Genomic DNA, 22,018 nt, shown 5'->3' with positions numbered 1-22,018 from the left:
CAAACAAAGACCACAGAAAGCCAGTCCCAGCCAGTGGCTGAGAGATCAGTCCAGCACAAGGAAGAAGCCCTGCTGCTGATACTATACTTCCACTTACTGCAGCAGAAAACTTAAAAGATGACCACTGCCTCCAGACTGAAGTTTTAATCACCAGAAATCTACAACACCTTAGCAAGCTCACGACTGCAAACATCCAGGCTTGTACTTTTGAAAGAATATTCCTCCCAAGAAGATTCAACAGGTTTCTGTGAACCACGAACTCTGACATCACGTGGGACTTTAATTGCATCTTACTCTTTCCCTTCTATCTACCTATCTTTATGTGTGCATATGTGAGTGAATGCATGAGGGGATAAAGGTTGTGAATAATTCAGGTTTTGCTGTTTAAATAAAAATTTAACCTTCCTTTTTTAAACGTTTGAGAAAGCCTGTTGTTTGTCTATTTATTGGACCCTAAAAACACTCAGGGACTGACGAACCATTTTTAACGAAACACTATCAGTGATCAGTTCGGAGGCGAAAAGTGGAAGCCATCCACACCACTTACCACCTGTCTGTAATACGTTCAAGATTTTGAATGCCTCCATTAAATCTCCGCTTAACCTTCTCTGCTTTAAAGAGATTAACCCCAGCTGCTCCACTTAACTGATGTCCCACATCTATGGTACCATTCTAGTAAATCTCCTCTGCGTCCTCTCCAAGACTTTGACATCCTTCCGAAAGTTTGGTGCCCAGATTTGTCACAATCCTCCAGCTGTTGCCTAACCAGTGCGTTGTAAAGGTTTAGCATAACTCCTTGCCTTTGTACTTTAAGCCTTTGTTTACAAAGGATGCTGCATGCCTTATCAGCCTTCTCAACATGCCTGCCACTTTCATACATACATCCAGTAACTAAAGTTAAATTTATACCTCTCCTGATAGTGGGATAATGCATTACCTAGTGAGGAATTGCATCAAACCAAGCAGAAACATTCAATGTTTAATCCACTGAGTTAAGCAGACGCCCAATTTAATTTAGCTTAATTGTGCCAGTGAGAGAAGAAATTAGTCAGAGTTCCTCCTCCTGATCACTGATGCTGAATCTCATGACGTCGGGTTCCGCAGGCGCACCTACCACACCCAGCTCAATCTCACCACTGCCTCTCACAACCCCTCCACTGCCTCTATATTGTTAGGTTGCTTGTCTAAAAACAGTGCTGGATAAGCCATCATTTCCTCCAATCAAACACTGGGGAGACTAAAGCCATTCCGTCCCTGCGAGAAGCTCCATTCCCTGGCCACAGTCTCTATCACTCACCTGGTCACTGCCTGAGGCTGAACCACACTGCTAATAACCTTGCTGTCTTATTTGACCCTGAGCTGACTTATTAACCCTAGATTCTATCCATCATCAAGACCACCCCCTTCTACCTCTGTAATATCACCCACCTCCACCCTGCCTCAGCACATCCGCTGCTGAAACCCTCATCCATGCCTTAGTTACCTCTCAACTTGACCATTCCAATACTCTCGCGGCTAGTCTCCCATCTTCCACTCTCCAGAAACTTCAGCTCATCTAAAACTCCACTGTCCGTGTCCTTACCCACACCAAGTCCTGATCACCCATCACCCCGTGCTCACAGACCTACATTGGCTCTGGGTCCGGCAACACCCCGATTTTAAAACTGTCATCCTGATTTTCAAATTGCTCCATGGCCTCTCCCTTCCCTATCTCCGTCATCTCCTCCAGCCCTCTGAAAAATGTACGCTCTTGCTTGTGGATCCCTGATTTCCATCACCTCACCATTGGTAGCTGAGCATTCAGCTGTCTGGAATTCCCTCCTTAAACTTCAGCTCCTCACCACTGCTCTCTGCTCCTTTAACGCACACCTAAAAATCTACCTCTTTGACCAAACTTTGTCATCTGCCCTGATATCTTCTCCTGTGCCTACATGTCAATTTTTTTGTCTCCTGTGAAGTGACTTGTGACGTTTCACTAGGTTAAAGCTGCTGTATAAATATAAGTTGCTGTTTTTGATCCTGATTCACTGTTTTCTTCCTGACCCCCATTTGTGTTTTCAATATGTTAAAAACACAGGTTGTTGAAATGCTTATGATGAAATATTCTCTCACTGTACAATATCAATGATCAGACTCAGCAAAAGAGAATTAAAACAAATGAGACATTTTGAAACAATATTTCTCCATTTATTATAAGAAAGATATTTACATTTCAGGTATTTTAACATGAAAATGTCATACAGATGGACATTTATATATGATGCTGGACAAACTCTGCTTTTCAGGCAAGACACAGTTGATGAATATTTAAACTATCTTTACATTCAGTTTCTAATGTTATTGATCATCCTTCTGTACCAAACGGAACGCCTCCAGGAACTCATTGAAATCTATGCTGCCATCCTTGTTGAAGTCAATGCTACGAGCCAAGTCATCAATACACTGATCATCCATATTGATGTGCAGATGGGAACTGAACAGTTTCCAGGTCTGGCGGAATTCCTCAATGGAGATCATTCCTGACGGGAAAGATTGGCGGGCGATTACTGGGCGTGGTAACTGTGTGTCACTGCCTTATTTTAACCTTACAGCTTTTAAAGCTCATCTCCAGTTAGATAAAGCAGAACCCTGCCCAATTGTGAATAAGAATTCCATTTGTACTTGCCAAGTCACAAGATGCACATTCCGTTTAACGAGCTTTCTACAAGGGGTCTCAATAACGCACTAACCAGCACCACTAAACATGCTGATATCCCAGTACCATATTCCACAGGGTGGCCCCCGTATCTTTGAGAGAAGATTGGGGGATATCCCAGATAGATACATCAACAATATTCCATGGGGGTCATTAGTAGAATGTGGGGTTTATCAGGAGAATCCATGAGAAACACTGCATGAGGGGTTCACTGGGAGAATCCCTGAGGAATACTGGTCAATCTCCCTATCAAATCCTTTAGTCATTGTAAACACTTTGATTAGATCACCCCCTTAATCTTCTGTACACAAGGGAATACAAGCCTAGTCTGTACAAATGGTTCTCACAATTTAACCCTTTCAGCTGTGTGATCATTCTGGTGAATCTGTTCTACATCCCCTCCAAGGTTAATTTATCCTTCCCGAGGTGTGGTGCCCAGAGCTGAACGCAATCCCCCAGATATGGTCTAAGCAGAGATTTATACAACTGTAACATAACTTCCAACCCTTTGTATTCCAGCTCTTTTCAGATAAAGGCCAATTCCAGTAGCCTCTTCAATTATGTTTGTATCCGTTCACTGGCTTTTTAGAGATTTCTACACTTGGGCTGATATACACACTGCCCGCTGTACACACTGCCCACTGTACACACTGCTTGAGATGCACATCACCTTCTTGCACCCTGCCCAATGTACTCCCTGCCCGATGTACACCCTGCATGACGTACTCCCTGCCCGACGTACTCCCTGCCCAATGTACTCCCTGCCCGATGTACTCCCTGCCCGATGTACTCCCTGCCCGATGTATTCCCTGCCCAATGTACTCCCTGCCCAATGTACTGCCTGCCCAATGTACACACTGCTTGAGGTGCACATCACCTTCTTGCACACTGCCCTATGTACGCCCTGCCCGATGTACGCCCTGCCCGATGTACACATCACCTTCTTGCACACTGCCCTATGTACGCCCTGCCCGATGTACGCCCTGCCCGATGTACACATCACCTTCTTACACACTGCCCGATGTACACCCTGCCCAATGTACACATCACCTTCTTACACACTGCCCGATGTACACCCTGCCCGATGTACACATCACCTTCTTACACACTGCCCGATGTACACCCTGCCCAATGTACACATCACCTTCTTACACACTGCCCGATGTACACCTTGCCCAATGTACACCCTGCCCGATGTACACACTGCCTGATGTACACCCTGCCCGATGTACACATCACCTTCTTACACCCTCCCGATGTACACCCTGCCCGATGTACACATCACCTTCTTACACACTGCCCGATGTACACCCTGCCCAATGTACACATCACCTTCTTACACACTGCCCGATGTACACCTTGCCCAATGTACACCCTGCCCGATGTACACACTGCCTGATGTACACCCTGCCCGATGTACACATCACCTTCTTACACCCTCCCGATGTACACACTGCCCGATGTACACATCACCTTCTTACACACTGCCTGATGTACACCCTGCCCCATGTACACCCTGCCTGATGTACACATAACCTTCTTACACACTGCCCAATGTACACACTGCCTTCTTGCACCCTGCCCGATGTACACATCACCTTCTTACACACTGCCGATGTACACCCTACCCAAAGTACACCCTGCCCGATGTACACATCACCTTCTTACACACTGCCCGATGTACACCCTGCCAAATGTTTAGTTTAGTTTAGAGATACAGCACTGAAAAAGGCCCTTCGGCCCACCAAGTCTGTGCCGACCATCAACCACCCATTTTTACTAATCCTACACTAATCCCATATTCCTACCACATCCCCAACTGTCCCTATATTTCCCTACCACCTACCTATACTAGGGGCAATTTATAATGGCCAATTTACCTACCAACCTGCAAGTCTTTTGGCTTGTTGGAGGAAACCGGAGCACCCGGAGAAAACGCACGCAGACACAGGGAGAACTTGCAAACTCCACACAGGCAGTACCCAGTATTGAACCCGGGTCGCTGGAGCTGTGAGGCTGCGGTGCTAACCACTGTGCCACTGTATACATCACCTTCTTACACACTGCCCGATGTACACACTGCCTTCTTGCACCCTGCCTGATGTACACATCACCTTCTTACACACTGCCCGATGTACACACTGCCTTCTTGCACCCTGCCTGATGTACACATCACCTTCTTACACACTGCCTGATGTACACCCTGCCCAATGTACATCCTGCCCGATGTACACATCACCTTCTTACACACTGCCCGATGTGCACCCTGTCCGATGTACATCCTGCCCGATGTACACATCACCTTCTTACACACTGCCCGATGTACACCCTGCCCGATGTACACCCTGCCCGATGTACACATCACCTTCTTACACACTGCCCGATGTGCACCCTGTCCGATGTACATCCTGCCCGATGTACACATCACCTTCTTACACACTGCCCGATGTACACCCTGCCCGATGTACACCCTGCCCGATGTACACATCACCTCTTACACACTGCCCGATGTGCACCCTGTCCGATGTACACATCACCTTCTTACACCCTGCCGATGTACACCCTGCCCGATGTACGCCCTGCCCCATGTAAACATCACCTTCTTACACACCGCCTGATGTACACCCTGCCCCATGTACACCCTGCCTGATGTACACATCACCTTCTTACACACTGCCCAATGTACACACTGCCTTCTTGCACCCTGCCTGATGTACACATCACCTTCTTACACACTGCCTGATGTGCACCCTTCCCAATGTACACCTTGCCCGATGTACACATCACCTTCTTACGCACTGCCCAATGTACACCCTGCCCGATGTACACATCACCTTCTTACACACTGCCCGATGTACACCCTGCCCAATGTACGCCCTGCCCCATGTAAACATCACCTTCTTACACACCGCCTGATGTACACCCTGCCCCATGTACACCCTGCCTGATGTACACATCATCTTCTTACACACTGCCCGATGTACACACTGCCCGATGTACACCCTGCCCGATGTACACATCACCTTCTTACACACTGCCTGATGAGCACCCTTCCCAGTGTACACCTTGCCCAATGTACACATCACCTTCTTACACACTGCCCGATGTACACATCACCTTCTTACACACTGCCTGATGTACACCCTGCCCCATGTACACCCTGCCCGATGTACACATCACCTTCTTACACACTGCCCGATGTACACATCACCTTCTTACACACTGCCCGATGTACACCCTGCCAAATGTACACCCTGTCCAATATATACATCACCTTCTTACACACTGCCCGATGTACACCCTGCCCAATGTACATCCTGCCCGATGTACACATCACCTTCTTACACCCTGCCCGATGTGCATACTGTGCAGTTTACACCCTGCCCAATGTACACACCGCCCGATGTTCACGCCGCCCGATGTGTGCACCACCCAATGTACACATCACCCTGTGTACACGCTGCCAGATGTACACACCGCCAGATGTACACACCGCTCAATTTGCACATCGGCCTACATACACACCGTCCGATGTATACACTGCTTGAGGTACACATCACCTTCTTACACACTGCCTGATGTATACCCCACCTGCTGTACACACGGCCTGATTTAAACACTGTTTGAGGTACGCATCACCTTGTACACATTGCCCGATGTACACACTGCCGATGTCCACATTGCCCAATGTACAGACTGCCCAATGTACACACTGCCCGATTTGCACATCACCCTTTGTACAAGATGCCTGATGTACACACCACCTGATTTGCACATAACCCTCTGTACACATCGCCCGATGTACACACCGCCCGAGGTACACAAAAGGGGGAATTTTATAGAAGCGATGGGAGCTTTCGGCCGCTGGTTGGAGAGCTGGCGAGAGACCAGCGTTGCTTTTTCCATGGAGGCACGCTGTAAGACGAGCCAATCAGGAAATTAGCAGGTCACTGGTAGACCTGCCCTGGGATCGGGACCCTGAGGGCAGGAAGTCCCACCCACTAAGAGCTGCTGGCCAATTAGAGTCCAGCAGCACTTTTGCTTGGCGGTGTTTCCGGGAAGGTAATGGCTGCTGCCAGAATGACATCCACTGGAGGCCCAGGAGCGCAGATGACCCAGACCAGAGGTAAGTGATGGCAGGAGGGGTTTCATGGGTTGGGGTCACATGTGAGGGGGTGTAGGGATGTTGGCAGCAAGGGCAGGAGGGTGGCTGTCACAGGCCTCCCCTTCCCAATGCCGAGTCCCTCAGTCAGGCACGGAGTGCTTTTGAACGAGGGATCGCTCCCTCGCCCTGCCCCAGGATATCACAAGCAACCGCGCACTGGTTGGCCTGTCCTGTCCCCCATGTGGTGACAGGTCTGCTGGGTTAATACCAGCGGCAGCAGAAAGAGGCTCTTAATTGGGAAATAATAGTCCCGTAAGGGCCTCCATTGGTGGCAGAGCGGGAAGGCCATCCACAGGCCTTGCCGCCAGAGTTAATCAGGGTGGAGGCGGCACAGAGTGAGGATCCACACCTGCCACCATCTTGCCCGATTATATGCCCTTCCCTCCTCCAAACTCGCAACCGAGGAGAGCATAATGTTGCATGTTGTTCATTGCTGGGTCGAGCTTTGTCTACAGAACTCTGAGTTGGTGTAGATCTAAATAATAACTCGTTTATCGTATTTACACAACGATACACACTCCTTAAGCAAGTCTTGCTAACACCTCCCATGATGCTTCTTGCTTCTTCCAAGCCTAATACTCATGTGACTATTACATCACCATCACCACTATAGTGGGAGGGGTTACTCTCACTGTCTCAAACATTTACACCCTGTCCAATTTACGCCAAGGCCGGAATTTTATCTAACTCACTCCCGTTTCACGCCCTGCTGCCGCCCTGATTGAGCAATTCCCATGGCTGCAGTGTCCCAAAGATATAATAAGGACAGCTATTTGCTGCCTGCTGCAAGGACAGGCACTCACAACCCCCCTCCCCTACATTGATGCTGTGGCCCTACCAGGAGTTTCACTCGCTCAGGTGAACCCTGGAGAACCAGCAAGAATCAGCCCCGACATTGCAAACAATGCACATATCTAACAGAGAGTAAAGAAAAATCCAGAACCTCCAACTCCTTCACAGACACACTGCTTGCCGCTCTTTTAAAGCTGCCAGGTTCCCGACTCCCCCTTCGACCCGTTTGCCAGATGTAAAATGTGACAGCTGACGTCAAATAGCTGTCAATTGGATTTTAGAGTAGCTCAATTGACCCTTAATTGCTGCAAATCAGACGGTGAACGGCGCCTCCATCTCGCCCGCTGTCCGACCTGCGTAAGATGCGGATTGAGCATCATGACGTCAAGGACCCGATCCAACGTCATTGCCCGTCATTTTTCAGCTTGGCTGCCTCGGAGGACGCCTGATTTCACGAGATAAAATTCCAGCCCAAGTCTGATTTACACACTGCCCAAGTTTACACAAAGTCTGATTTACACACTGCCCGGATTTACACAGTGGGTGGAATTTTATGGGCCGTGCAATAACAGAATGTGTGGCATGTGGGGTGATTTAATTAGGTGGGAGGTGTTTTCTCAGATTCTCAATAGCAGGATTTTTTCCAAAATTAAGTTGATGGTGTTTTTGCGGCATTCCAGAGTTCCCTCTGCAATGTGGCGGATTGCAGCTTTGAATTCATTTACATGCCATGAATACTCATTACCCTCCACTTAGTTACAATTCAGTCCTACTGTCAGATGAAGTGAACAGCGAGTGGTATTCCGGTGCCACCCGGTTCACATTTGTTTGAATGTGGTGTGCAGCAGTCAGATTTGTGCAGTTGAGTTTGAGGTCAGTGTTTCTTTCTTGAACTCATCGGCAAAATGAGTGCCAACATCGGAATGGATAATTACCTCCAGGCCACCATTGGAATGGATGTTTGGCTCCAAGTTCAGCAACAGCAAGGGCAACTCTTCTGAAGGGGTGGCAGCGAAGGAATTGGGGGAGTCTACATGGAGGAGAAAGGGAGGATACTCAGGGAAGACAGGGTTGGTTGATTGGGTGCATGGAGGAACAGGGGAGGGAGGAGGGGAGAACAGAGGGTAGAGTTACGGAGTGCATGGAGGAGCAGGGGAGGGAGGAGGGGAGCGTCCAGGGTGTGTAGTGGCTCTTCTGCTGCTGAAACTGGATATCGGCAACTGCGGTGGTGGTGGGTTGATTTGAGTATGACAGTGAACAGATGGTCATGAGGGACCTAAAGGGAGGGATGAGTGCTGTCAATGTCGGGACCTGTCGGGTGAATTGAGGATGCTGGCTGGCAGATGGAACAGTCACAGTCAATGGGGGTAAATGGATTCTGTATGGAGCAGGTGGAGATTTATGGTTGGGTATTCTACACCATCATGGGGAGGGGAACGAGATACGACACTATTATTCAGGTGGATTTGAGGAGGATCAAGGGTTAGAGTCAGCATGATGATGGTACCGGGTGTAGGAACAGGGGGGAGGGATGGCATGAATAAATGAATTGTGACACTGTCCAAGGTAACGGGGGGATGTTCAATGGTGACGGAGGGAAGGGTTAAGGCTACATTGGGTGGGTCAAGGGTGATAGGCTCAGACTGGAAGGTGACAGGAGGAGGTTGGAAGGTGGGGAGACTTGCCTTAAATTGTACACACACAATTTTCTCGAGGGATAATGAAAACAACGTGGAGGATTGCAAGGTGAGTGGGAGGAGATAAATGATGGTGGATGGAGACTCAACCTGGCTGTAATTTTAATATCCAGAAATGAGAACTGCACATGTCCACGATGGTTCAGCTGACTGGCAGCAGAAGGCTGAATTTGAACATTCTGCTCATTTCATTATTTGCAAAGCTGCAGCGACATTGGTGTCATGTATCCAATTTGTCCAATACCATGGGAAGAAGAGCAGAGGGAGTGACGAAGGATGTCTCTTTTCCCTCAATGCATGATGCCTGAACACCAGCAACAAGTAGAACAAATGCTGCAAGTGACAACATCCAGGAATGACATTATTGAAGACGGGTGCTGGCACATCATCACATCCTCAGGACAAGGACAAATCACCTTCAAATGTCACAGAGACAATGTCAGAGATGCTGAAGGATGTCACGTGAAATGGTCTCTGAAATTTGTAGGATCCTGCGGCATGACCTGTAACTACTTGGGTTTGATGGGAATCCCAAGCCAGTTGCCCTCAAGTTTACTGCTGTACTCAATTTTTTTCCTAGCAGGGCCTTCTAGGGATCCACGGGCGACATATGTGACATATCACAGTCTGCGACCCATAGGTGTATCTTAGAGGTGACCAATACACTATTGAGTCATGCCAATGAGTTCATCTACTTACCTGTAGACGGGGCAGTCATGCAGCAAGGTCTGCTGACCTCAGCACCATCACTGGTTTCCCCAGAGTGCAAGGGGTGATTGACTGCCCTCATGTGACCATGACAACTCCCTGGGAGCAGCCTGCTGCATTTGTGAATAGCAAAGGCTTCCAATCTTTGAACATACAACTGGTTTGTGACCACAGGAGAAAATTAATGCAGGTTTGCATACATTTCCCAAGGAGCTGTCACGACTCATCCATTTTGAGGAAATCACAGCTGCCAGGAGTTTGAGATGAAGAAGCTGAAGTGAACGGCTGGGTCCTGGGTGACAAGGGTCACCCACTTTATACATGGTTGATGACACCAGTGCAGCATCTCCAAAGTGCAGCTGAAGAGAGATGCAGTGCTGCTCACATATCCACCAGAGCCATCATCGAAAATACCATTGGCATGTAGAAAATGCGTTTCCACTGCCTTGACCAGTTTGGAGGGGCTCTTCAGTATGTGCCACAGAGGGCCTCACGAATAACGGCTGTGTACTGTGCATTGCACAACCTGGCAATTAGGCATGGCCACATTCTGCAAGTAGAGGAACAGGAAGAAAACTCATTCTCCTTAGATGTGGATGACTATGAAGAGGTGAGGAGGAGGACAACAATGACAACGATTCTGATGTTGATACGAGGGCCATGCAAGGGGCATCAGGGAGAACCATCTCAAACAAGAGAGAATCTAACCATTTCCCCTTGATGTTCAATGGCATTATCATTGCTGAATCCCCCACTATCAACATCCTGGGGGTCACCATTGATGAGAAACTGAACTGTATCAGCCACATAAATATTGTGGATAAAATAGCAGGTCAGAGGCTAGGAATCCTGCAGCGAGTAACTCACCAAAGCCTGTCCACCATCTACAAGACACAAGTCAGGAGTGTGATGGGATACTCTCCACTTGCCTGGATGGGTGCAGCTCCAACAATACTCAAGAAGCTCAACACCATCCAGGACAAAGCAGCTTGATTGGCACCCCATCCACCACCTTCAACATTCACTCCCTCCACCACTGACGCACAGTGGCAGCAGTGTGTACCATCTACAAGATGCACTGCTGCGACTCACCAAGGCTCCTTTGACAGCACCTTCCAAACCCGGGACCTCTACCAATTAAAAGGACAAGGGCAGCAGATGCATGGGAACATCACCACCTGCAAGCTCCCCTCCAAGTCACACACCATCCTGACTTGGAACTAATCGCCGTTCCTTCACTGTCACTGTGTCAAAATCCTGGAACTCCCTTCCTAACAGCACAGTAGGTGTACCTACCCCACATGGACTGCAGTGGTTCAAGAAGGCAGCTCACCACCACCTTCTCAAGGGCAATTAGGGATGGGCAATAAATGCTGGCCTAACCAGCGACACCCACATCCCATGAACGAAAAAAAACCCTCATATTTTCACTTTTCAGCCAACATCAAATCACTTCATTAAGGAATGTCGGGCAGGGAAAAATAAACTCCAAATATGTTCACATACGCCTGATTTGAGTGCTCAACCAAACTAGCTTACGGAGCTCGCAAAACTCTGACTGAGGAAGTCATTCACTCAGATGCCTGGGACATCATGGCTTGCATGGACTCCTCCATGGCACACGCAAAGCCACGCTTGACCTCCGGCATCTCCGACATATTGCCTACATGGTTTTGCTGCACATCCAGCAGATTTCTCGCAGCAACTAACAGAGGATCATCATGAGCGTGGGGCTGAGCAGAGGCCTGGTCCCCAACACTCCTCCAATTGTCAGGGGACCCAGCTGGCACATGCTCCCTCAGCTGCTGGGATGTGTCTGTGTCGTGACCACCAGTTTGTACACAGATTCTAATTCTAACCCCCCGCGGACCATGTGGATGTATCTGTCCTGGCAGAGGTGGAGGAAGAGGCAGGTGAGGGTGCACCCATTGGGACATTTCCACCTTCCTCCCCAGAGGAGGGGTCTTGTGCCTCACGGCATTTCGTCACTTGAGTGCAGGCACCTGCAGTGGAGACACAAACAGAGGCACATTAAGCATCAGATGAACTTGAGTTCACAGTTTCCTGTGGTGTCCACATATGGCTACAAGACTAAAGAAGACACTTGATCCTTACGCCTTGAGGATCCTGCCTCACCATCTGCGATCGCCCTGCCTCCCTCCTCTCTCAATATTTCTGCTGCCTCCTCCTCAATCAGGTCAGCACCCTGATGTCTGGGACACCTCCACCTGTCTTTGCTCGCTCTCACTAATTGTGGGTGCATTTATCCTGCAGGAGACAGTGCAGATTTAATGACATGGCAAAAGATGCATCACACCCATTGTATACATGCATTGGCATCACTCGTTCACGACTGGCTTGCACACGACACATCCAAGCACATGAAAAATGCCAATCATCAACTTTGCACACAGTTAATGTATGGCACCAAGGCTGCTCACGCATTCCACTGAATGCCTTGGCTGTCCTCTGTCTTAAAGACATGAAGCCTGGGAGAAAAATAATGGAGCAACATTCGCAAGATCACTTATCCTTGCCGATCTGAGCAAGTCATTGATACGTTTCCGACACTGCACCCAGGTTCGCCGTGTAACCCCACTGTTCGAGACCTTCTCAGCTACCTCCATCCAGGCTGCCTCGGTCAGGTGGGAGGGCCTTCTGACTCCATCTATAGGGAAGAGGACCTCCTGCCTTTCCCTGACAGCCTGGAGGAGAACCTGCAGGGAGGCATCACTGAACCGTGGGGTGGGATGGGACTGACATTTTCTTTGGTGTTGTTGCAGAGAAAACGAATATGACAGGGAGTTGGTGCTGGGTTTGAAACATTAAGGAAGGAAAGAGCTGTTAAAACTAAGTAAAAGGTTTAATTGCAGAAACTGTGAAGACTGTTACATACCACGAAGGCTGCTACTCCTTGAAGCTTGAAACACAGAATGACTTATATCCATGGCAATCATAGTGCTTTGCCCAGTGATGGTGGGTTCCACCAAAAAAAAGCCATTCCTGCAGCATAATCCCACGTGTCTCCTGTGCCCGTCACTTCAACATTTATTTACAGAATTGCGTTGGATACAGGAAAAATGGTGGAAGCAGAAGTTACATGTATTCTGCAAGTTACATCCTCAAAAAAATTCCAACTGGTTTGCTAAACATGATTTCCCTTTCATAAATCCATGTTGACTCTGCCCAATCCTATCATTATTTTCTAAGCGTCCTGTTATCACATCTTTTGTTATAGATTCTAGCATTTTCCCTATGACTGATGTTAGACTAACAGGTCTGTAATTCCCCATTCTCTCTCTCCTTCCTTTTTTAAATAGTGGGGTTACGATTTCCATCTTCCAATCTACAGGAGCCATTCCAGAGTCTATTGAATTTTGAAAGATGACCACCAATGCATCTATTATCTCTACCACCACCTCCTTCAACACTAGAGCGGGAGATGGTGGTGTAGTGGTAATGTCACTAAACTAGTATTCCAGAGGTGCAGGCCAAAACCCTGGGTACATGGGTTCCAATCCCACCACAGCACCTGTGGAATTTAAATTCAGTTAATTAATAAGTTCAATTAATTAATAAAAAGTATCTGAAATTGAAAGCTAGTCTCAGTAATAGTGCCATGAAACTATCATTGATTGTCATAAAAACCCATCTGGTTCACTAATGTCCTTTAGGGATGGAACTCTGCTGTCCTTACCTGGTCTGGCTAACATGTGACTCCAGACCCACAGGTTGACTCTCAACTGCCCTCTGAAATGGCCGAGAAAGCCACTCGCTTTCAAGGGCAATTAGGGATGGGCAATAAATGCTGGCCTTGCCAGCGATACCCAGATTCCATAAAAGAATTTTTTTTAAACTCTGGGATGTAGATCATCAGGTCCAGATTTATCTACTTTAAGTCCCATTAATTTCTCGAGTAATTTTTTTAACTAATATTAATATCTCGCACTTCCTCATTTACACCACTCCCTTGATTCTCTGTTATTTCTGGGACGTTTTTAGTATTTTCCTCCGTGAAGACAGACACAAAGCCAAAAGACTTGCAGGTTGATAGGTAAATTGGCCATTATAAATTGTCACTAGTATAGGTAGGTGGTAGGGAAATATAGGGACAGGTGGAGATGTTTGGTGGGAATATGGGATTAGTGTAGGATTAGTATAAATGGGTGGTTGATGTTCGGCACAGACTCGGTGGGCCGAATGGCCTGTTTCAGTGCTGTATCTCTAATCTAATCTAATCAAAGTATTTTAGCTTCTCTGCGATTTCCTTATTCCCCATTATAAATTCTCCTGACTCTGCTTGTAATGGACCCACATTTGTTTATGCTAATCTTTTCCTATAGAAGCTTTTACAGACCGTTTTTATGTTTTGCACTAGTTTGCTCTCATTCTGTTTTCTCTGTCTTAATCTTTTTCTTGGTCCCCCTTTGCAGAATTCTAAAATACTCCCAATCCTCAGACTTACCATTTTTTTGGCAACTCTTTACGCCTCTTCCTTTGCTGTAATACAATCCCTGATTTCTTTAGTTAGCCATCATTGGAACACTTTCCTTGCAGGGTTTTTGTGCATTAAAGGAATGTATTTTTGTTGCAAACTATGTATTAGTTCTTTCAACATTAGTCATTGCCTATCTACCATTATACCTTTTAACATAGTTTCCCAATACATGATAGCCAATTTGCCCCTCATACCTTCATAGTTTCCTTTGCTTAGATTTAAGACCCCAGTTTCTGATTTAACTACATCACTTTCAAATTTAATGTAAAACTCTATCATATTATGGTCACTCTTTCCTAAAGGCTCCTTTACAACAGGATTCATTAGCCCTTTTACATTGCAAAATACTAGATCTAAAATAGCCCATTCCCTAGTTGGTTCTTCAACCTACGACTCTAGAAAACCATCTCACATACATTCCAAGAATTCTTTTTCCACAACATTAGTATTAATAATGTTTACCCAGTCTATATGTAGATTGAAATGCCCCATGATTACTGTATAACCTTTGTTACAGGCACCTCTAATTTCCTGATTTATACTGTGATTTACATTACCACTGCTGTTTGGAGGTCTATAAACAACTCCCACCAATGCTTTCTGCCCCTTGCTGTTTTTTTAGCTCCACCCAAAGTGATTCTACAGCTTCAGCTTTAGACTAAGGTCATCTCTCACTACAGCACTAATGCCCTCTTTAATTAACAGAGCTACCCCACCACCTTTTCCCAGCTTCCTGTCGTTCCTGAATGTCATATATCCTTGGATATTTAGGTCCCAGCTTTGGTTTCCTGATGGGATAATTCTTTACTATCAGTCAACAGCAGTTTTTCCATGTCCAATATTTTTATAACTAACACACAAAATTGTTCCAATTCAGAAAGCAATATTTTACTGCCCCTATGATTATTCTCCCGGTTTTCTCACAACATTGTCCTAAAATATAACATTAATTCCTGGAGACTCGGGGGCACTCCTGGAGAGTTGGCAACTCTCGGCTGTTTTTTGGAGATTCCTAGCAATGCTAATATGGTATTGGCTGATAGCCGGTGGACATGTTCTTTATTGTAGGAGCACCATTTTATATATTAGCATCATTCCTTCATTAGGGAACCCAATCTCAGGTACCATTTCATTCTATAGATTAATGTCAAATGTGAACAGATAGAAATGGGATTTTGATTTACCAGAGTGATCCTTATCAATCATTCCAAAAATGATCTCCAGGTCTGCCCGATGCCTGTACATGGTTTCAATCAAGTTTGGCTGAACCTGTATATCAAAGTCAATCAGAAAGTGCAATTAAACATCACTCTTTTGAATATATACTATTGATATTGCTATTACAGCATTAGTAAATACAGGACAGTAAATGGTTAATAGTGGTCTTCCATTTATACAGTGATTTACTCTTGGTGCTTTGGTCTCACTCCATTATCACTGCTAGTCTTTAACCTTTGTAAATTCACGTGCCTCAATTGTATTGAGGCCAATATTTATCCCTCAATCAACACCACTAAAAGAGATTATCTGGTGATTGTCACATTCATGTTTGTGGGATCTTGCTGTGCACAAATTGGCTCCCGTGTTTCCTACATTACAACAGCGACTACATTTAAAAAAAATACTTCATTGACTGTAAAGCATTTTTGGGATATCCTCAAAGGCGCTATACAAATACAAGTCTTTCTTTTTTCTTTGCATTGGACACAATAAGCTGCTGGATAAATGTTTTTTAAACTTGGAGAAAGATTTATTATGTCTAGGGTCTGAGACTGAAACCATGGGCTGGGATTTTACCACTGCCTGGAGAGGCAGGAGAGTTGATAAAATGGTGGTGGAAGGTGTTGGGAGGGACGCCTGATATCTTCTTGCCACTACAGGATATTTTGAAGGCCCACAGAGGGGGCATCCCAGTGGCAATGGGACCCCACAACTCCAACACTGCTGCTGGAGGGTTCACCCCTCCTATCGCCGGGGCCTGCCTAGCCCCAGCACATGAAGAAAATTTCTTCTCAGCTTTTTGAGGGCGTCTCGATATGGAGGTGCCCTCGCCTTTCCCTTTCAGCCTGAACAGCAGCCACCTCTAGCAGTGGCACTGCCAAGGCTGCTGAATTGCTGCCCCTCTGATTGGGCCACCAGCTTGGAGACAAAGGCTGCCGTCCCTAATGAGACAGTGGCCCTGGCAGTGGCCTCTTATTTGGTTGTCGGTAAGATCCCCTCTGTGCTCTCGCCATTCACCTGTGCCAGATCGGGACCCACGGCGTGCCAGTAAAACTCTGGCTCATTAAGATCAACTCTGCCTCCACGTGGATGTTTGTTATTTACTGCCTTGAACTATTGGATTTGGATTTGTTGCTATGCTTTCAGGTGTGGGTAGTCTAACATGTTTCAAGCTGATAAAAAATATTTTCTTTTTATTCGTTCTTGGGATGTGGGCATCGCTGGCAAGGCCAGAATTTATAGCCCATCCCTAATTGCCCTTGACAACTGAATAGCTTGTTAGGCCATTTCAGAGGGCAGTTAAGAGTCAACCACATTGCTGTGGGTCTTGAGTCACAAATAGGCCAGACCAGGTAAGGACAGCAGATTTCCTTCCCTAAAGGACATCAGTGAACCAGATGGGTTTTTATGACAATCATTGATAGTTTCATGGCACTATTACTGAGACTAGCTATCAATTCCAAATATTTCTTAATTAATTGAATTTTTATTAATTAATTGAATTTAAATGCCGCCAGCCGCCTTGATAGGTACCAGTGTCCCCAGACCTGAGCCACTGGATTACTAGTCCAGTGACATTACCACTACACCATCATGAATTAACAAAGTCACAGGGAAAGAGCAGGTGAGTGAGACTAATTGGATAGCTCTTTCAAAGAGCTGGCAGAGGCATGATTGGCCGAATGGCCTCCTTCTGTGCTGTACGTTTCTATGGTTCTATAAAGAACAACGACAGACAGGTAAAGATCCTCTGGCCCATCCCACCAGGGCCACACAATTGTGATACCTTGAGTCCTGTCCATTGCTCCCACCCCTCAAACCCGTGTGATCTCCTGGGGGGAGGAAAAATAATGGAGAAAAATTCAGGCCAACTGGGGGAACAAAGTCTGAGAAATTCCTCTCCAACCCACCGAGGTGATCAAAACTAATCCAAGGGATCACACTGGGAATACGCTCCAGGAGTTGCCGTCTGAAGGAAGTAATGTCCACCCTATGACTTACAAAATTAGTAACATTTGGTTTTGAAATAACTTGGATCTAAGTTCTGATTCAGTCTGATCTGCATAGGCACTGCCAATCAGCAAAAAGTTTCTGAGATTCGAAGGCAACACTAGTTATACATAATTTAGTTTTTGTTCAGACAGATGTTGAAATCACTGTGAATAATACCTGCAATAACAAGAAATCTAAGGCAAAAAGGCCCATAGCAATAATACCCTTAACAAGTACCGAGATTAAGAAGACTGGGACAGTTGTCAAGATAAATAAATAAACTTTCTATATATTCATATATTATGTAGTGTACATTCCCTAAGCAAGATTCAAATTTTGTTTTGTTAATGCAGTGAGCTTTCCACAAGACTATTATTGATGAGTTTTTTTTTACCTCTTTCATGGGCTGCTCAATCTGAAGATCTTCAAAGCTTGAGAGGTATTCCACACTGCCCTCAGCCGACAGCCTCACCAGTCTAGGGCGTAGGGTCCTCCAGGGTAGATGTAAATGGAGCACAGATTCCACAGCTGAGGCCCACTGGCTGGTCGAAATCCTCCCTGCAAAATCATATAGGGATGAAGATAAGTCCTAGATTTTCTTTAAAATAATATTTTATTGCAACGTTTTCAACCTGTCTGCAGCCTTTGACACGCTTGACCACATCATTCTCATTCAACACCTCTCTTCTATTGACCAGCTGGGTGGGACTGCTCTCACCTGGTTCCATTCCTATCTCTCCAATCATAGCCAGAGAATCACTGTCAATGGTTTCTCTTCTGAATCCTGCACAGTTACCTCTGGTTTACTCCAAGGTTCTATCCTTAACCTCTTCTATTTCTCATCTACACACTGTCTCTTAGGGAGATCACCCGACAACATCTCCGTGTCCACATGGGCTGGTAAGATGGGCAGAGCAGTGGCAAATGGAATTTAATGCTGAGACGTGTGAGGTGATGCATTTTGGGAGGACTAACAAGGCAAGGGAATATACAATGGATGGTAGGACCCTAGGAAGTACAAAGGATCAGAGGGACCTTGGTGTACTTGTCCATAGATCACTGAAGGCAGCAGCACAGGTAGATAAGGAGGTTAGGAAAGCATATGGAATACTTGCCTTTATTAGCCGAGGCATGGAATATAAGAACAGGGAGGTTATGATGGAACTGTATAAAAAGCTAGTTAGGCCACAGCTGGGGTACTGTGTACAGTTCTGGGCATCACACTATAGGAAGGATGTGATTGCACTGGAGAGGGTGCAGAGGAGATTCACCAGGATGTTGCCTGGGCTGGAGCATTTCAGCTATGAAGAGACACTGGATAGGCTAGGGTTGTTTTCCTTAGAGCAGAGAAGGCTGAGGGGGGACCTGACTGAGGCATACAAAATTATGAGGGGCATTGATAGGTTAGATAGGAAGAAACTTTTTCCTTTAGCGGAGGGGTCAATAACCAGGGGGCATAGATTTAAGGTAAGGGGCAGGAGGTTTCAAGGGGATCTGAGGAAAAAATGTTCACCCAGAGGGTGGTTGGAATCTGGAACACACTGTCTGGAGAGGTGGTAGAGGAAGGAACCCTCAGAACATTTAAGTAGTATTTAGATGAGCACTTGAAATGCCATAGCATGCAAGGCTACAGGCCAAATGCTGGAAAATGGTGCGTGATGGCCGGCACAGACACGATAGGCCAAAGGGCCTGTTTCTATGCTGTATAACTCTATGACTCTATGTAAGCTGGTGACACCCAGCTCTACCTCACCATCACCTCTCTCAACCCCTCCACTGTCTCTAAATTGTCAGACTACATGTCTGATACCCAGCACTAGATGTACAGAAATTTTATCCAATTAAATATTGGAAAGACAAAAGCCATTGTGTTCAATCCCTGCCACAAACTCCGCTCCCTCCTGCTCCATGCTTCTCTTTGGCAACTGTCTGAGGCTGAGCCAGACTGCTCGCAACCTTGGTATCACATGTGACCCCGAGATTAGCTTTCAGCACATATCCGCACTATCACCAAGATCATCTATATCCACGCCTGGAACATTCCAACTCACCTCAACTCCTCTACTGCTGAAACCCTCACCCATGCCTTTGTTACCTCTGGACTTGACTCTCCTGGCCGATCTCCCATCTTCCACCCTCCATAAACTTCAGCTCATCTAAAACTCTGCTGACCAAATCCTAACACACCCAGAACCGTTCACCCAACTCTCCAAGTTCTTCACAACCAGTGAATTATTTTTAAAAGGCAGTCACAGTTGCTTTGTTCATGATATCGGAATAAAGGGATGTCTTTGAGAAATTCATGCAGATCTGAGTAACAGTGGCAGCAAAAGTACAAAAAAGATCCTTATACAGCAAAAGAAATACCAGCCTTGAGTACCAGCAGATCAATGGCCTCCTTGATAAGGTATCCTGCCTTGGGGACAACTTACAGCAGTTCTTACTGTCACTGATATAAGGGTATTTGGACTGGGTTTGGGAAGAATTGAGTGGAGAGAATCGGGTGGCAATGTTAACGACACGCCTTGAGCTCACATAAAAGTGGGAGAGTAGGCTTCTGCTGGGCCTCACAGGGAACTGCCAATTTCTTTGGTATGAGAAGATCGGTGCAAGTATTTTGAGGGTGCATCCTTTAAGAATTCCGAGCACAACACATTAGGAATTAGGAAGACTTTCAAAGCCTTGGAAAGGATACAGAGAAAAATTATTAGAATGGTACCAGGGATGAGGGGCCACAGTTAAAGACAAGAGAGGGCAGAATTGTTCTCCTTAGAGCAGAGAAGGTTAAGGGGAGATTTAATAAAGGTGTTCATGAAATAAATCATGAAGAGTTTTGATAGAGTAAATAAGGAGAAATTGTTTTCAGTGGCAGTATGGTCAGTAACCAGTGACAGATTTAAGACCAAATATCTACTGGGGAGACGAGGAGAATTTTTTTAGTCAGTGAGTTGCTGTGTTCCGGAATGCAGGGTCAGAAAGGGCATGGAAGCAGATTCAATAATGATTTTCAAAAGGGAATTGGATAAACACGTGAAGGGAAAAATTTGTCGGGCAATGGGGAAAGAGCAAAGGAGTTCAATTAGTTGAATCTCTCAGGGAGATGGCACAGACATAATGGGCTGAATGGTCCTTTTTTCCCATTTGTACATGCAATGTAGGCATCGCTGGCAAGGCCAGCATTTGTTACCCATCCCTAATTGCCCTTGAGAAGGTGGTGATGAGCTGACTTCCTGAACCACTGCAGTCCATCTGCTGTAGGTACACCCACAGTGCTGTTAGTGAGGGAGTTCCAGGTTTTTGATCCACCAACACTGAAGGAACAGCGATATAGTTCCAAGTCAAGCTGGTGTGCGGCTTGTAGCTGTTGTTTTTATGCGTCTGCTGCCCCTGTCCTTCTAGTTGGTAGAGGTCGTAGGTTTGGAAGGTGCTGTCTAAGGAGCCTCGGTGCGTTGCTGCAGTGCATCTTGTAGATGGTACACACTGCTGCCACTGTGCGTCGGTGGTGAAGGGAGTGAACGTTTGTGGATGGGGTGACAATACAGCTGGTCCAGTTCAGTTTCTGGTCAATGGTAACCCCAGGATGTTGATGGTGGGGGATTCAGTGATAGTAATGCCATTGAACATCAAGGGGAAATGGTTAGATTCTCTCTTGTTTGAGATGATCGTTGCCTGGCATTTGTGTGGCACAAATGTTAACTGCCACTTATCAGCCCAAGCCTGAATGTCGTCCAGGTCTTGCTGCGTGTGAGCACGGTCTGCTTCAGTATCTGAGCAGTCACGAATGGTGCTGTACATTGTGCAATCATCAGCGAACATCCCCACTTCTGACCTTATGATTGAAGGAAGGTCATTGATGAAGCAGCTGAGGATGGTTGGAGCTAGAACATTGCCCTGAGGAACTCCTGCAGTGATGTCCTAGAGCTCAGATGATTGACCTCCAATAACTACAACCATCTTCCTTTGTGCTAGGTATAACTCCAACCAGCAGAGAGTCTTTCCCCTGATTCCCATTGACTCCAGTTTTGCTAGGGCTCCTTGATACCATACTCGGTCAAATACTGCCTTGATGTCAAGGGCAGTCACTCTCACCTCACCTTTGGAGTTCAGCTCTTTTGTCCATGTTTGGACCAAGGTTGAAATAAGGTCAGGAGCTGAGTGGCCCTGGCAGAACTCAAACTGAGTGTCAGTGAGCAGATTTTGCTGAGTAAGTGCTGCTTGATAGCACTGTCGACGACACCTTCCATCACTTT

At 46.4% G+C, this 22,018-nt stretch overlaps 1 protein-coding gene across 4 annotated transcripts in view; it reads right to left on the bottom strand.

Annotated features, from left to right (window-relative positions):
* Positions 1 to 2,188: 2,188 nt before the first annotated feature.
* ppef1 (protein phosphatase, EF-hand calcium binding domain 1) overlaps positions 2,189 to 22,018 on the bottom strand; it is a 194,423-nt gene continuing 174,593 nt past the window's right edge. For all 4 annotated transcript variants that reach the window (XM_068039833.1, XM_068039832.1, XM_068039835.1 and 1 more), the window contains 3 exons: positions 18,163 to 18,326; positions 15,740 to 15,824; positions 2,189 to 2,519 (listed from right to left, as the gene is read on the bottom strand). In XM_068039833.1, the coding sequence (XP_067895934.1) occupies positions 2,338 to 2,519; positions 15,740 to 15,824; positions 18,163 to 18,326 (431 nt within the window). In that variant the 3' untranslated portion in view covers positions 2,189 to 2,337. The remainder of the gene's footprint in view (positions 2,520 to 15,739; positions 15,825 to 18,162; positions 18,327 to 22,018) is intronic.

This window comes from Heterodontus francisci, chromosome 10 (assembly GCF_036365525.1).
Source record: "Heterodontus francisci isolate sHetFra1 chromosome 10, sHetFra1.hap1, whole genome shotgun sequence".
NCBI lineage: Eukaryota > Metazoa > Chordata > Chondrichthyes > Heterodontiformes > Heterodontidae > Heterodontus > Heterodontus francisci.
The sequence above is the reverse complement of the archived record's forward strand: the minus strand, read 5'-3'. Positions and strand labels throughout refer to the sequence as shown.